We start from the raw sequence: 14,003 nt of genomic DNA on the forward strand, positions 1-14,003 counted from the left end.
TAAGTAACTTTGCATATTTCAAATATGCTCAATTTAAATAATGCATTTGATCAATATTGTCGTATTAACTTGGCCGCAGAGAAAGAACTCCAGACGGGCAGAGTCTTTAAAGGTAGTTGATAGGACATTTCACTCATAACGTAAATTGGAAAATACAAAGTAACCAGATCAGTTGAGAGACAAGATTAATGTGGTCTATGTATATAAAGCCAAATCTAATTAATCAAACTTTAAAAAACAAAATTACTAATTTTAATAATCAAAGTTATTACATGCTTAAAAAGTCTTTATTTATTTCGTCGCAAAGTTTTATACTTTTTATCTTGGCTCAAAGCTAATAAAGAAAAGCGTCGTTCTACCCAAGACAAATACGTACATATGAGTATAGTAAGAGAGCCAACAACGTCAAGTAGATAGTAAAAGTAAAAAAGCGCACTAAGTGCTGTAATAAAAGGGAAAATACTGTCATGCATGTTATTACCTTCACGCAATTCTCCAATGAGAATATGCCAGGCTTTAAGAAAAAAAATTGAATAGAGAAAGAAATTTAAGAATAAGTATATGTGTGTTGGTTCTTATATTGTAATTAAAATATGTTGCCATGCAAGCAATTTTTTAAATACACTTGGAAAGTTTTAAGTAATGCTATTAACGGCTTAAAAATTAAGAAGCAATTTTAGCACAAAGAGCACAGTCTTTACATGTAATTAAGGCGACAAGTGATGGAGAGCGAATTACAGGCGACCTTGACATTACCCTCACCTTTATATCAACTTGGAAAATTAACCAAATTAAAACCCTATGTATGAATTATGCCGGATATGGCTTGTGTTTAAACTTGTTTGTGCTTAGCTAATCAAAATATTATACTAATGCTTTTTATTATCTCTCTATATGATAACCAATTCAAATATTATTATGCCTATCATATTTTGGCCCATAAAATCAAAAGGTCATAAAAAACAAAGAGCCATAGCTGAGATATGTGTTTTCTATACCCTTTCACGTGAAGGACTCTAAGTAAAATCATTAGTTATAGAAAATATATTAATTTATAATCTTAGGTTATTAAAGGATCCATGTAGTGTAAATCATCCTATTTTTTGATTAGCCATTTTTATTAAATTATATAAAAAATATGTGTCACGATTAACAGCACTTTTTTAAATGAACCATTAAAGGAAGGGTATACAAATTTCCTATAATGATATGCGGAAACCATAAAATATACCATCTTTAAAATTATCTATGGCAGATTAAGTGTTTTAAAAATTTACATTTTTTTCCACAAAAGTCTTAGAAAATTTATTACTTTTTTTATTACAACCGAAATTTGATTTTTTACATAAAAACTGCAAAATATTCTTAAACTTAATAAATTTGAAACAACTTTTTAGTTCAAATGTCACAATTATAGTCACAACTTTACCATTAGTTATCATCGTCATCATCTGGTCAGACAATAGCACTTGTAGTAGTTGCCTTTGTCCATCATATTGTAAGAGGAAAAAATTTTACACAAAAAAAATATGCGGCAAGCTTTTTGGTTGCTGACAGCTTATGAGAAATTGCTAAAGTTTTTCACTTGTTTAAGAAAAAAAAAAAAACAACGACGAAGGTCCTTTGTACATTATTTTCACTTTTTTCTTCCTTTTTTCATAATTTTCTCTGGGTCTTGTGACTTGAAGGCGCGAAATTCTTTTCAAAAGAAGCCTGTCAACTGATGAGTGCTTTACAAGAAAATGGAAAAGCGAAAATACATGAATTGTTTAGCAAGTGTTATGTTTTGAAATTGTTTAAATTATTCCTACATACTTTTATTTAAGAATTTAAGGCGACAGTTAATTATTCCTTGCCTGCGGTTTGTAGGCCAATTATAAATTATGTGCGAAGAATTGATGACGGCCACGAATCAATATTAAGATTAGATTCATTACAGTTGAGTGCGTAGACATGTCAACTGATTTACTGAGCACTTTGATTCGATAAGCCGCATTTGAAGACATCAACGAGGGTCAGTCAATAGATAACTGAAAAATATACTAAACTAGCTTCTTTTCATCGCTTAAAGTCAACTAACCTCATAAATATTAGTCAACGCTTAAAGCATTTGGATTAACTAAAAATAATAAAAACAAGACTAATGATATTAAGCTAAATAGTCTGTTTCCCTAATGACACAATCGGTTCAATTATCCCCTTAATCTGTTACTCAATAGGATTTGAGGGTCCTGAAAATATCTTAATGTTCTTCAGGTTTCTATGGCAATTGAAACATTTGGTTACTTGGTGAGACATTTAAGCAAATATTTACATGTACGTATTTGAATGAACTTTGGCAAGCAAAAGTCTTTGGTTGGTTTAGTCGCCTTGGTTCTTATTTATATCCAATTCGATTTACCTAGGTATATAAAGGTAATTTCATACCATTTCCTTTTATTGCATTCAATGGCCAAGACAAGATGCTTGCTTTTAAAATGCTTTTCGATTGCCTTGTGCCCGATACCCTTGCCAGACTTACAGAAAGTACATTCCTTTTTTTTCGCAACGTCCAAAGCAAAAATTTACTTTACATCAAAGTTTTCGATATCCATTCGTATAAGTGTATATCTGCAAGTCTGAGTGAAGGGGGGGTTTGTGTGTGTGTGTGTGTGTGTGTATGCAAATCAAAGTTGTTGAGAGAAAATTCAAAAAGAAAGAAAAATATATACATCGAATTGCTATGGCTTTCGAACATTTGCATGTGTTGCCATGGTGAAACGGAGAAACTTGTAGTATAAAAGAAAATTCAATGTGAAAATATTGCATATACAATGGATATGTAAAATTAGGTATTGGCATTGGAACAACATGAACTTGTCAAAGGAAACTGCAAACATTTACCTGTAAAATAAATGAGTTTAAAAGTCAGCATTCACTATAAAATTAATAAACTTACATAGTTGTCCCTTCCGACATTGCTGAAAAGAAAATTAAAAAGAAAAACTTTACAGCTTGTGCCCGAATGAATAAATTGTTTGCTATGGCTTTCCGTTTTTGGGCGATTATTGCTTTATCGTCTTCCTCTTTAATGCTTTTATAGGTCAGTTGCATGTCATTGTGTGGTTAAAATCCAATTGAAATCATTCACTTTTCAAATTATTTTGGACACACGTTTTTTGCTGATGTTCGGCAACTACACAGATACACACACACACACAGAACACAATGTGTACACAATTAATCAAATAACAAACAAGAGGAAAAAATATTTTCAATTATTCATACGCCATGTTAAACCGAAAGTGTGGCACATAACCGCAAAACATGCGTCACGTGAAATGTATTGGTTGGCCTTTCTGTATATGTATATACACTCATACATTGACTTGCATTTTATGTATTTATGTATAATGTAATGTACATAAATAATTTTTTGTTGTTTCACAAGAACTTTAGCATATATGCGGAAAAAAACAATTTAAAATTAGATCATCGAATGTTTTCAAAATCCATTTTTTGCAAATACAATAAAAGCAGAAGGTCGGACAAGCTTATAATATATCACCCAAAACAGAAGGCAAGATATATGTTTGACAAAAAAGATAATATTTATATTAAATTTTTATAATATCAGTTTGTTAAATAATTTGTTACAAAGTGTTGCAGGGGCTTGACAACCATAAATCTACCCTTTTTGATGGGGTGTAAATGTTTATCTTGATAATTGCATGTATTTAAGTATCTACAAGCTTATGACTATCATCTTTGCTGACCACAACACGGAAATCACTTAATATTACCACCAGATTGTCAATTAAATCTGACAACTAAGAGAATATAACCAAATGACGTTTCGTAAAGGGCTTAAATTGTTGCATGACTAAGAATAGATTTCTGTCATAAACTATTAATTAAATGCGAGAATTCTGCTCTGATTTGCTCACATTATCTAACCAGAACGAAATAGATAGAATACAAAAAAATAACCTACCCATCGCTATCTTTTATATTTCTGGTCTTTTATTGCTTAAATTTAGTTTCATTGTTTAGTTGAATCAGTCAAGTCAACTAACCTTATTTTAAATTCCATTAAAATGCATCACCGAAATTGCATCAAGACATAGAAGAAAAACAGTTAATGGCGCAGCTGGGAAAACATGGATAACAACATGGAACATAGAACATAGAACATGTTGGGCATAAAAAAGTAACATTAGTCAGTGGCCCTTTTTTCTATCTGTCTACAATTTGTTGGTCTTGGGGGTACATAAAAAGAAATCCAATTATAAAGCAAGCAAAAAAAAGCACATGCTAAGTTAAGACTCCCAAAATATTATTATTTAATAGGCTCCTTTAAAAAAAACTATATCTACAGCAGAGTTTAACATTCATTGGTAAGGTGCTTCAATCCGATCCGTGCATTTGGATATATTAATTCTAAGCCAATTATGAAATTGAGAAGGCAAATCCACATCAAGAATGAGATTCAAATCTATCTTCTTACAGTGATAGTCGTACAATTATTTTATTTATTTTATCTTTCCAATTTTCCCTATCGACATCGATTTTTACACTTTATTGCCTGGAATCGCGTATTCTAAGGAAATTTGAATGATTTTCATCGCTGAATTTATGACTCTTCTTTGGATTTTCTTTGCCAAAACGGCAACGTTTTAAGGGAAAATAGCCTGGTTACAATGCAAATGATTAATTTTCTAAGTGAATTAAAGCAATTTGTTATCTTACAATGCTTTGATGAATCCTCTTCATAGAAAGTAGAAGATCGTTTTAGATCGTTTTGATCGCTGGAGCTACTTTTCGTTGGTGACGTTGATTTGGTTTTATGTTTCAGCTTCTGTTTGGATGACATATCATCTGCTTCATTGACTTTTGATTTCTTTAAATAATTTTGTGGCAAACTTTCGTTTCTTCTTTCTTTTGTCATATTCCTGCCAGACTGCGCGACTTGCAACGATTCTTGAATTTTAATTTTCTTTGTTTGACCAATATCATGGCTGGATTCGAACTTACTGCTAGAAGAAGGGATGGATTCCTTTTGCTTTTTATCTCGATTTTCCTGTTCTTTAGTCCATTTCTCATTTTCAGTTCGTTTGGATTCAGGACTTTTGGAGTCACTCTGAAATGAAATGAAATTCTTATTGCCGTTTGTTTTTAGGTATTGCAAAACTTACGTAATCATCTGGTAATGTAAAGATTGGATGCGGCATGGTCCAGCCATTATCCAAAGGCTGCATGGTGGAAAATATACGAGTGACTGTCGCCACACTGCCACATTCGTCCGAACAGTATCTTGACTTGGGTCTGGCAATCTCATCACACATATAGCCCCAGCATTTTGGTCGCTTTTTCGATTCCTCGCTGCTTTCTAGATACAGATTACATTGACATCCCTTGGATTCTCCTTTAACGAACTTTTCACGTTCGTGGACTTTGTTTTCTATGCTGACAACTGGCATTGCCACTTCCACAGTATTTTCGATTGTTGGAGACCCAGAAGATTGCTCTGGCGTAGCGACTATCTCTTGTTGTGGTTCTGGTTTTTGTCTCTCAGGACTAATTGGCACCTTGACTTTATCCAATTTGTTTGGTAAAACCACACCCGTATGTATGGACAAACTGGCCGCTGCAATGGGCGGAGTTTTGAATGTACTTTTTAGCTTTGCATTTTTCTTCTTGCAAGCAATACAATAGTAGACATCATACAGCAAGCCCATATCCTCATTTAGGCCAATGCATTCCCCGTGAAACCATTCATTGCATTTATCGCAGCATCTGCAAATCAAGAAAAGGATTCAAAAAATAGTTTCTTGACCAATTAACTCACATCGTCGATTCACGTACATCATAAATCCATCAGCATTATTGCGTCGGCATATGCAATACTCAATGACCTCTGAAGACATTTTCTTTTGAAGTGAATATTCTGAAACGACCCCCAAATCAGTTTCAACTTGAATAATTTTCAATACACAAATACTTGAATATACTCACAATGCATCCTCTGTGGCAACTGACATTTTTTTAGTTTTCATGCGATTGTCAATTATTTTTGATTTTGATTTCATCGAGTATAATTCGTTATATTTTGTTCAATGATATATGATTGCTTCAGACCGCCTGCTTGGATAACATTTTTATTGTTTTCCAATTGTATTTTTATATGGCCATGGCGCAGTCAATGGCCAGCGAGAACTGGAAAAGGGGTAGTAAAGTGAAATTGCCATTCTGTTGCCATTTCAGTTGTTTCTTCCATTGAATTATTCATTCACAACTAGCAATTGGTGGTTCAATTTGCCATAAAAATCTGAAGTACCACGTGCTTCTTGCTTCGGCAACAATTGCACCAAATTGGAATGAATGAACATTGATCCAAGTTTTATTTCACATGTCGCTCTAATTTGAAATTTTCAAGAGTGTTGAGACCAAAATAAACTCACCAGCAATTTGCACAACTTTGTTACGCTAGATACACTACATTACTCTAACGATTTAGTTGTTTTTTTCTGCCACTCAGACAATTTGAATAACTTATGTCTGTTATGTTCAGTCAATTCACACATGGCAAATCCATTTCTATAAATAGTAAATAAAGAAAAGACAAAATCTTGTTTCATTTTATTTCTTTTTTCCTTTTAGTTTGTAACAACAGGCATTCACCACAATAAATCTGACAAAATGCGTCACATTTGTTGGGCTGAACAAAGAAGTTTTTATTTAAATCAAAAATTTCAATTTTGGCACGTCCACTGAGCCGTATACGTGATGCAAACCCTTCCATCAAATGTCCATCAGTCAATTGTTAGCAACAACAACAACAAAACTACCTACAAAGCCAACACACATACACACCATTTGCAGATTGCTCCCTTTTTGTTAGTCTTTTTTTTTTTTGTTACAGAATGGGCTTTGGCATTTTTTTCTTCTTGTTGTTGTATAAATATTTTATTATTCTGCAGGACACATTTATCTTATGGTCGGTGAGGGGATGGTTGGAATAACTGCAACCGAAATGAAATATCTGACTTGGTTTTTGGTTTATTTTCTATTGTTTTTGGTTGGACATTTTCACACATTCTGAAAATGATTTTTTCCACCATAAAATCAAGTTATATCTGCAGTACATATATTATTAGAACATAAACTATTCGCATGTGGGCCAAAAGTGTCCAAAGGACTTGATAACAATTATTTTTGTTAATAAAATTCAAAAATCCGACTTACACCTGCCAAACAGACTGAAGAATAGTTTCTTATTGCAACTACCAAAAGTTTGCTTTATTATAATAGGAAAATATTTGAAGAACAATTGAAAACACTTAACAATGAATTACCATGTTTGTTAGTAATTTCGCAGATTACATGTGGCTATAACTTCTTATTAGAATAAAAATTTATGCTTTGCAAGCAATTAATCACTATCTAACTCCAATTATGCAGATATCTATATTCGAAAGTAAAACTTGCTAACTAAAAAATCTTGATTTACTGCGAATATCGAATTTGTTAACGAAAAGGAAGTGTATATTAACAACAGCGTATACAAGAGCAATGTGTAAACACATTGTTTTCTAAGTATCACTAATTACACAATTCTAGGAAAAAGTTTTTAAAGTTTAATATATAAGCATATAAGCATGAACCTATATTTGGATTTAAGAACGAAGAGAAAAAATATAAAAAATTGTGCAAAATCTTATTAAAACCAACGAGGATAAGCCATATTATTTTTCTCTTATCACCATGACAATCAATTGTTCAGCCCTCAATAGGATCACGACAATGTGTAGCATACTTATGTGGGCAAATGTTATTTATTACAAAACAGCTTCAGGACAAGTGTTTCATGTTACATCAACTTTTTGAAGCGAACAAAAAAATTAAACAAAATAAAAAGTGGCAGAGGTTTTTCCCTAATACGATATACGCATACTCTATTATCCAGCATGAAAAATGACGTATAAAGCTGCAATTAAATCTATATATTAATATCATAATTCTTAGCTTAATCAATTTATACATGGAAAAGTGCTTTCTATTGTTAATTTAAACAGCTATGAAAAACTGTGTGGCCTTTTAACATCTAAGGGCATTAAATCTTTGGCTTGTCAAGAAGAGAAACGTTACGTTTTATTTTTAATAACAATTTGTCCTGCGATGCTGCACGAACTTTTCCTCGCGGCCATATATGGTGAAGGCTGTGAGTACGAGTGTAATAAGCTACTCTTGCTTAATGCATTTTTATACTCGGTCTCTGTAAAGTAGAATAAAATATAGTAAAACAAATGAATAGTTTAAAGGAAAAGGACAAATGGCTAACAAGCTTCTCCACTTATTTAATTTACCATTTTTATTGGTATGTAAAAGTAGGCAGAAAAAATCCTCTGTCAACAAATTTGGGTTTCCAATTAGTAGAAAAAGAAAAACCATTTGCATTGGACATTTTTACTGGTTGAATGAAGAATACCGAGACACACAACTCTTGACGTCTTTCTTTTTGGCCCCCTTTAAAAAGGTTAATTGTGTCTTTTTAATGTCTTTACCTAACCATGTGCGTGTCTTACGTGATTAGTTTTCCCAATTCCTTGGATGCCACAGAATGTCCTTCTACACTATACACACTCTCGTATTTCGTTTTGTGTATCCTTGAACTACGTGATGCTGATTTCTTTTCATTTTCCATTTCTTGCTGTGGAGAGGGGAGAGTAAGTAAATGGTTTTATATGTCATTAGGACAACTGCATTGTTGTCGGAAATGAAGAAAAATTGCAGAAGAAAACGTTTGCAAAATAGCTTAAATTTGATTTAAGAATTTAATCAATGTGTTGGAAACCATTTAAAGTTTTTGCCTTTTGACTCTTTTAGCTCTTATAACTTTAGGCCTTTGAAGTCCTAGTCATATGAATAAGCATGGAAAATTATCCAACTGAGGAGAAGATGAAAAAAAACATCTGGCCAGAAAACTTTTGAAAGTTTGAAATAACTTTCGTCAAACTTTAAACGCAAACACAGACCAAAAGTTTCGAACAACAGAAGTACGTAAGAAACTATAGTTCATCCACTGGATAACTTAAGTTTGCTGGCATCTCCACAAATTTTGCCATGCAATAAGGTGAGTTCCTTCCTTATTATGTGTGCGTCGAAATTGGGTCTATCTGAAGATTCAAATTGAACATGGCTTAAATATGAATGTAGTAAATCATTTAACTTGGTAACTTACCAACTTACCAACTCGCCAGACCGCAATGTTAGTCGAATTCGTGTATAACCACAGGTAAAAGGACCCAAATTATATGCAAATTTTGTGGCCCAATGAAATACAAGACTGTTTGTGTGTATATGTGTAAGAGTTTGCTTTTTGTGGACTCTAGTGCGGTATAACTAAACATATCCCAACTATCTTTTTTTCGGTCAGTTAAAATTTGAAAGCTCTGTACACACACATCTATGCAGATGAGGTCTAGCAGCATTTTTAGCATGCCGAATGTCATTTAGATATTGTGCACATGACTGAGAGAGATAAATGAAATTTTAATTATATGAATGTGCAGATTATTTTACCTGTACGATAGGATAACATAGAAAGAATAATTTTACATATTTGGGCCCACGATTCGTTTAATTTTTCGACAATGTTGAACGAGAATGTCTCTACTGAATATGTAGGATTAGATAAGAAATATAGTCCATAAGCTCGAAATTAAATTACCTATCGATAGGCATAAGGGAAATAATGATTCAAGCTATGAAAATGAGGATGTGTGTGCCGAAAGGAATGAAATTCATAAGGACTCCCACTTAATTTATATCCTCTATGTTTTTTGTTTTGAATCACAATCTGTCCAAAAAGAAAACACATGCATAAATCTTATTAAATTCTGTCAAGATATTGAATTAAAGAAATATTGCAGAAGGGAAAACAGTTGCAGGTCAACTAAAAGATGAAATTTAAGTCAACCCAAAAACTTTTGCTGGAAATGAAATTCTTCACTGATTTATCTTACTCGTCCTGTTTAGGCATTTAAATTGTGCCCGTTACTAACACAATTTCAGTATCTAAACACTAAGTAGCCGCAATTTTGAGTCAATTGTTGTTATTCAAGAGTATATTAATATTTGTATAAATATATAAGTATATTCATATTGCAATGATAAACTCGAGTTGGTAAGCTTTCGTCATTGTGGAAACATTTCCTGGTCATGGATGAAAGCATCCACTTTTGCCTGGTTTCCCATCTTGATTAGCATTTCGCATTTTGTCTAGTTGTTTGTCCGTTTTTAGCCATTTGCCTTTAAATTTCCGTTTCCGGTCGATGGCAGCGCCTTAGCCCCGGAGTGGAATGGCATGGAATGGAGTGTAGTGTAGTGTCACCTCCATAGAGATGTCATTTCCTGCGTTACGCCAAGGCAGGCGCCTAGTAGACGAAAATGTCAACATCAAACTCTCGTCATCTCGTTGACGTCCCGTCATTGTCCTTCCTCCTTTTTTTGCTTTGCCCCTATTGCTGCTGCTGCTGCTGCTTCCGCGTCATTTCCATTTACAACTTTCCTTTCTCCATTTCGCCAGAGCCCAGAGATCCGTTTTGGAGGAGAAGAAGTAGCAGTTGACATCTGGCATAGTTGTAGTCGTTGCTTTCGAGTGATGGCATCATAAAAAATGCCATCGACTGCAATTTTCCTTCCACTGATTTATTAATGTTGACAATGGTTGCTGTAAACAGAGGAAGACAAGAGGAGAGGAGGAAAAGGTTCAGGGACAGTAGAGATTCTTGAAATATTTTTGCGCTTTAATTTATGAACTTGTCTAAATGGATATTCATGTTATTGATAAATTAGTTCACTTCAATGCTAATGTAAATAAAGATAATTTTACATTTATATTTTGCTTGCTCTCTCACATTTCATTTGGCACCTGTAATTAACACTATTCCCCTCGCTAATTGCACTTGCAATTTCTGTTTTATTTCCTCTTCATGTTTGTTTTTTTGGTTGTTTGTTTGTATTTAACGAGTTGAAATTTGCACTTTCAGTTCTGTAATTGACTTTTAATGATACATTAATACAACGCATTAACCTAATTGAGTGGATTGTAATTACAAGTTGCTTGCATTAAGGTAAGCGAGTAAGTCAATAAAAGTTCAAATTGGAGTTGGAAACAATTGTTGAACAAACAATTTTTGAATTTTCCCAAAAAATTGCAAAGAATTTTAATTTGATTATATTACAACTGTGTGGTAAGCAACATGTTGCATCAACAATTCTTGAAAAAGCAACAGGTGTTTGGTGTTGCAAGGCACATACAAATAGCAAACCGCTCACAACCTGTTTTAGCCAACATGTCGACAAAGGAAGTTTACACCCAAAAATTTGGGCATTTCCCTGTATTTATGTAATAAAGTTGAAACAAAATGTGGTTGTATAAGTCATTAATTAAAAGTTAAATAAGGCGTTTTGAGTGGATCAACTTTAATTAATAAACTTTCATCATTTCATTTGATTTGTCTACAATTTTCATAAACTAAATACAAGAGTTTCTTATATATGTACTTATGTTTGATTTTATTTTGAAAGACTTGGACTTAAAAAATGTAGTTTTTCGAGTTATTCCACTAACTGATTTTATTTTATTCAAAGAATTTATCAAACAAAAATAATATATTCTAATATGTACCTACTTATATTAAAAGAAGATACAAATTTATTTGAAGAACGAGTATTTTGTTCTTGTCCAATCTGTCCAACTTGAAGGAAAAAGTGAATCAAATATGATCAAAAAAGCTTTGCTCTTAAAAATCTATTATATAAATCCTTTTAATCATTGTTTGAGGTTGTAAAATATCCCTTTTTTCCCTTAGTTTAATAATGGAATTCTCTTCTCAGGAAATAATCAGACTGTAAAATTTTATATTCTTTTAATGTGATTTCTGTTTATTATATTATAGGCTTACTACAAAAATCACAATTAATTGTATCAATATGGCTATAATCACTAAAAAAAGATACAACTTATTATACCATCATCTGGCAAAGAAATCAATTTAAAACCTTTGTTAACGCACTGTATATATAAATACAAACAAGCATACAAACTGAAACATATATACATATACACACAAAGATATATAGTAGACTGTTTGAAAATTTATAGCCATCTCTGTGCATTATTCATACACTTGGTAATTGTATGTTAAATACTCTGAATGTCACGCATTCGACATGTGTGAGAAACACCATCGAGTGTGAATTTAAACCAAACGTGATAAGAATTTAATATGTACAATACATTTAAGCAATAATAATGCCATCAGAATCGATGTGACATTTAAAATGAAAATTGCTGGCAGGAAATGTTATAAATATATTTATTTAAATTTATCCATATCTCGATTGGCTTTCACTTTTTTGTGCAGAAATGAACCTTCAATTGATTATGTGCTCTTAAGCTTCTGTTCTGGTTCTGGTCTGGTCTCAATATGAATTCAATAAATATGCGACTCACATCTTTTGGCTCAGATCGCTCGATTTGTTAACCCCAAATTGCTCGTTTATTACCCCCTTGAATGTGCACAGATGAATGCCAAATTCTGATATACCAAGAAACGAGGCAACCAACTTTCGGCCCCAAAAGAACGAAAAAATACATAATTCAAATGCGTCAATTCATCAACCTTCATGGTACAATACCTTTTTATTTACCTTAATGTCTCTATTTGAAAATCCGACGGCAAGCAGATACACACGCACCCTCCCCACCCACCCACACAAACACACACATATTCGTAGACACACACGCACACTCACTCACACTCACATTCACCGGCTATGTCAAATTTGTGCTACCGTGGCAAGCAACAGGAAACCGGAAACGCCGATTTGTCAATTGTCTGCCTTCAGTTTTTCTTTTTGTGTGTGAGTGTGTGTGTGTGTGTGTGTGTGTGTGTTGTTTTTTCTATTTTGCTGCCGCACATAAGATTGATGTCGGCTATGATAACTTTGATACACGTAATCCAGAGGGTCGAAGGGCGGTTCGAGTAGGAGGAGGAGGAGTTTTCCCAATGTTTTATGGCATTTTTATGGATTTTGTTAAATTTTTGTTTTCGAAATATTCATGGCCTGGATAATTTGCAAAGCTTAGCTTTTTTTGAGATTCAAAGATTACTCACAACATACTTTTAGGCGGCCATCATGCGTAAATCGGAATAAATAAAAGCGGTGAGCAACTTTTGATAGATATGAAACAATGCCTTAGTGTTGCTTTTTGTCGGCTAAATGGTTTTCAAAAAAGGAAGAAGTAAAAACTTTGAAAGGGAAACAATAAAAAAGAAAAAACTATTCACAATAACCCTCTATGGCTATGTAGTGGAAATAATAAAAATTGATTCCTTGCAGGATGCGTTTTGTATATTGCAGTTACTGTCTGACAACCGGAATGAAGGACAGAAAAGCCAAGTGGAAAACCAGTTAGGAGTAAAATTGTCCACCAACCAACTGACAGCGACAGTTTATTGGATTTCCTGGCCAAACGAATTGACTTTGTGAGAGAGGGAGAAATTTATGCGCATACCATTTGGTATTTAGCTTAAAGTAACTGAAAGTAACCTTTTCTCGTTTACTCTTTTTAAACAAACACACTAGTAACCAACCTTCAATTAAAGTAGTTGAAAAAAGTTACTGACATCTAATTTTATCTCACATGTACCTTGCCTTTCTATGCATCTGCTATGTCTGCAAAGTTTTCACATTGACAATTTGCTCCTGCAAGTGGGGTAAGTTTTTTCAGTAAACAAAGTCTTAGATACATACATGCAGCTACCTATCGTATATCATATATTTTTGTTTTAGCCAGTTAAAGCCATTATCTATTTGGATTTTGTATTCATATACAAATATATTAACCTTCCTTAAATTAAGTTTACAGGCAAAGTGAAAATTTATTGGAGCTAGAGCTAATAAAGTACTAAGAATAAGAATTTTGAACAGGATGCTAGGCTCTAAATTAAGAA

The 14,003-nt window shown here is 33.0% G+C and overlaps 1 protein-coding gene across 1 annotated transcript; it reads right to left on the minus strand.

The window, feature by feature from the left end:
• Window positions 1–4,326: 4,326 nt before the first annotated feature.
• LOC26529942 (CXXC-type zinc finger protein 1) lies at window positions 4,327–6,058 on the minus strand. The gene is made up of 5 exons (XM_023175779.2): window positions 5,995–6,058; window positions 5,845–5,926; window positions 5,175–5,775; window positions 4,729–5,119; window positions 4,327–4,670 (listed from the first exon to the last, which is right to left on the minus strand). Exons 2-5 carry the CDS (start codon window positions 5,904–5,906, stop codon window positions 4,558–4,560), a joined length of 1,167 nt encoding a protein of 388 aa, XP_023031547.1. The 5' UTR covers window positions 5,907–5,926; window positions 5,995–6,058; the 3' UTR covers window positions 4,327–4,557.
• Window positions 6,059–14,003: the final 7,945 nt, after the last annotated feature.

The sequence above is a fragment of the Drosophila willistoni genome, assembly GCF_018902025.1.
Source record: "Drosophila willistoni isolate 14030-0811.24 chromosome 2R unlocalized genomic scaffold, UCI_dwil_1.1 Seg167, whole genome shotgun sequence".
NCBI lineage: Eukaryota > Metazoa > Arthropoda > Insecta > Diptera > Drosophilidae > Drosophila > Drosophila willistoni.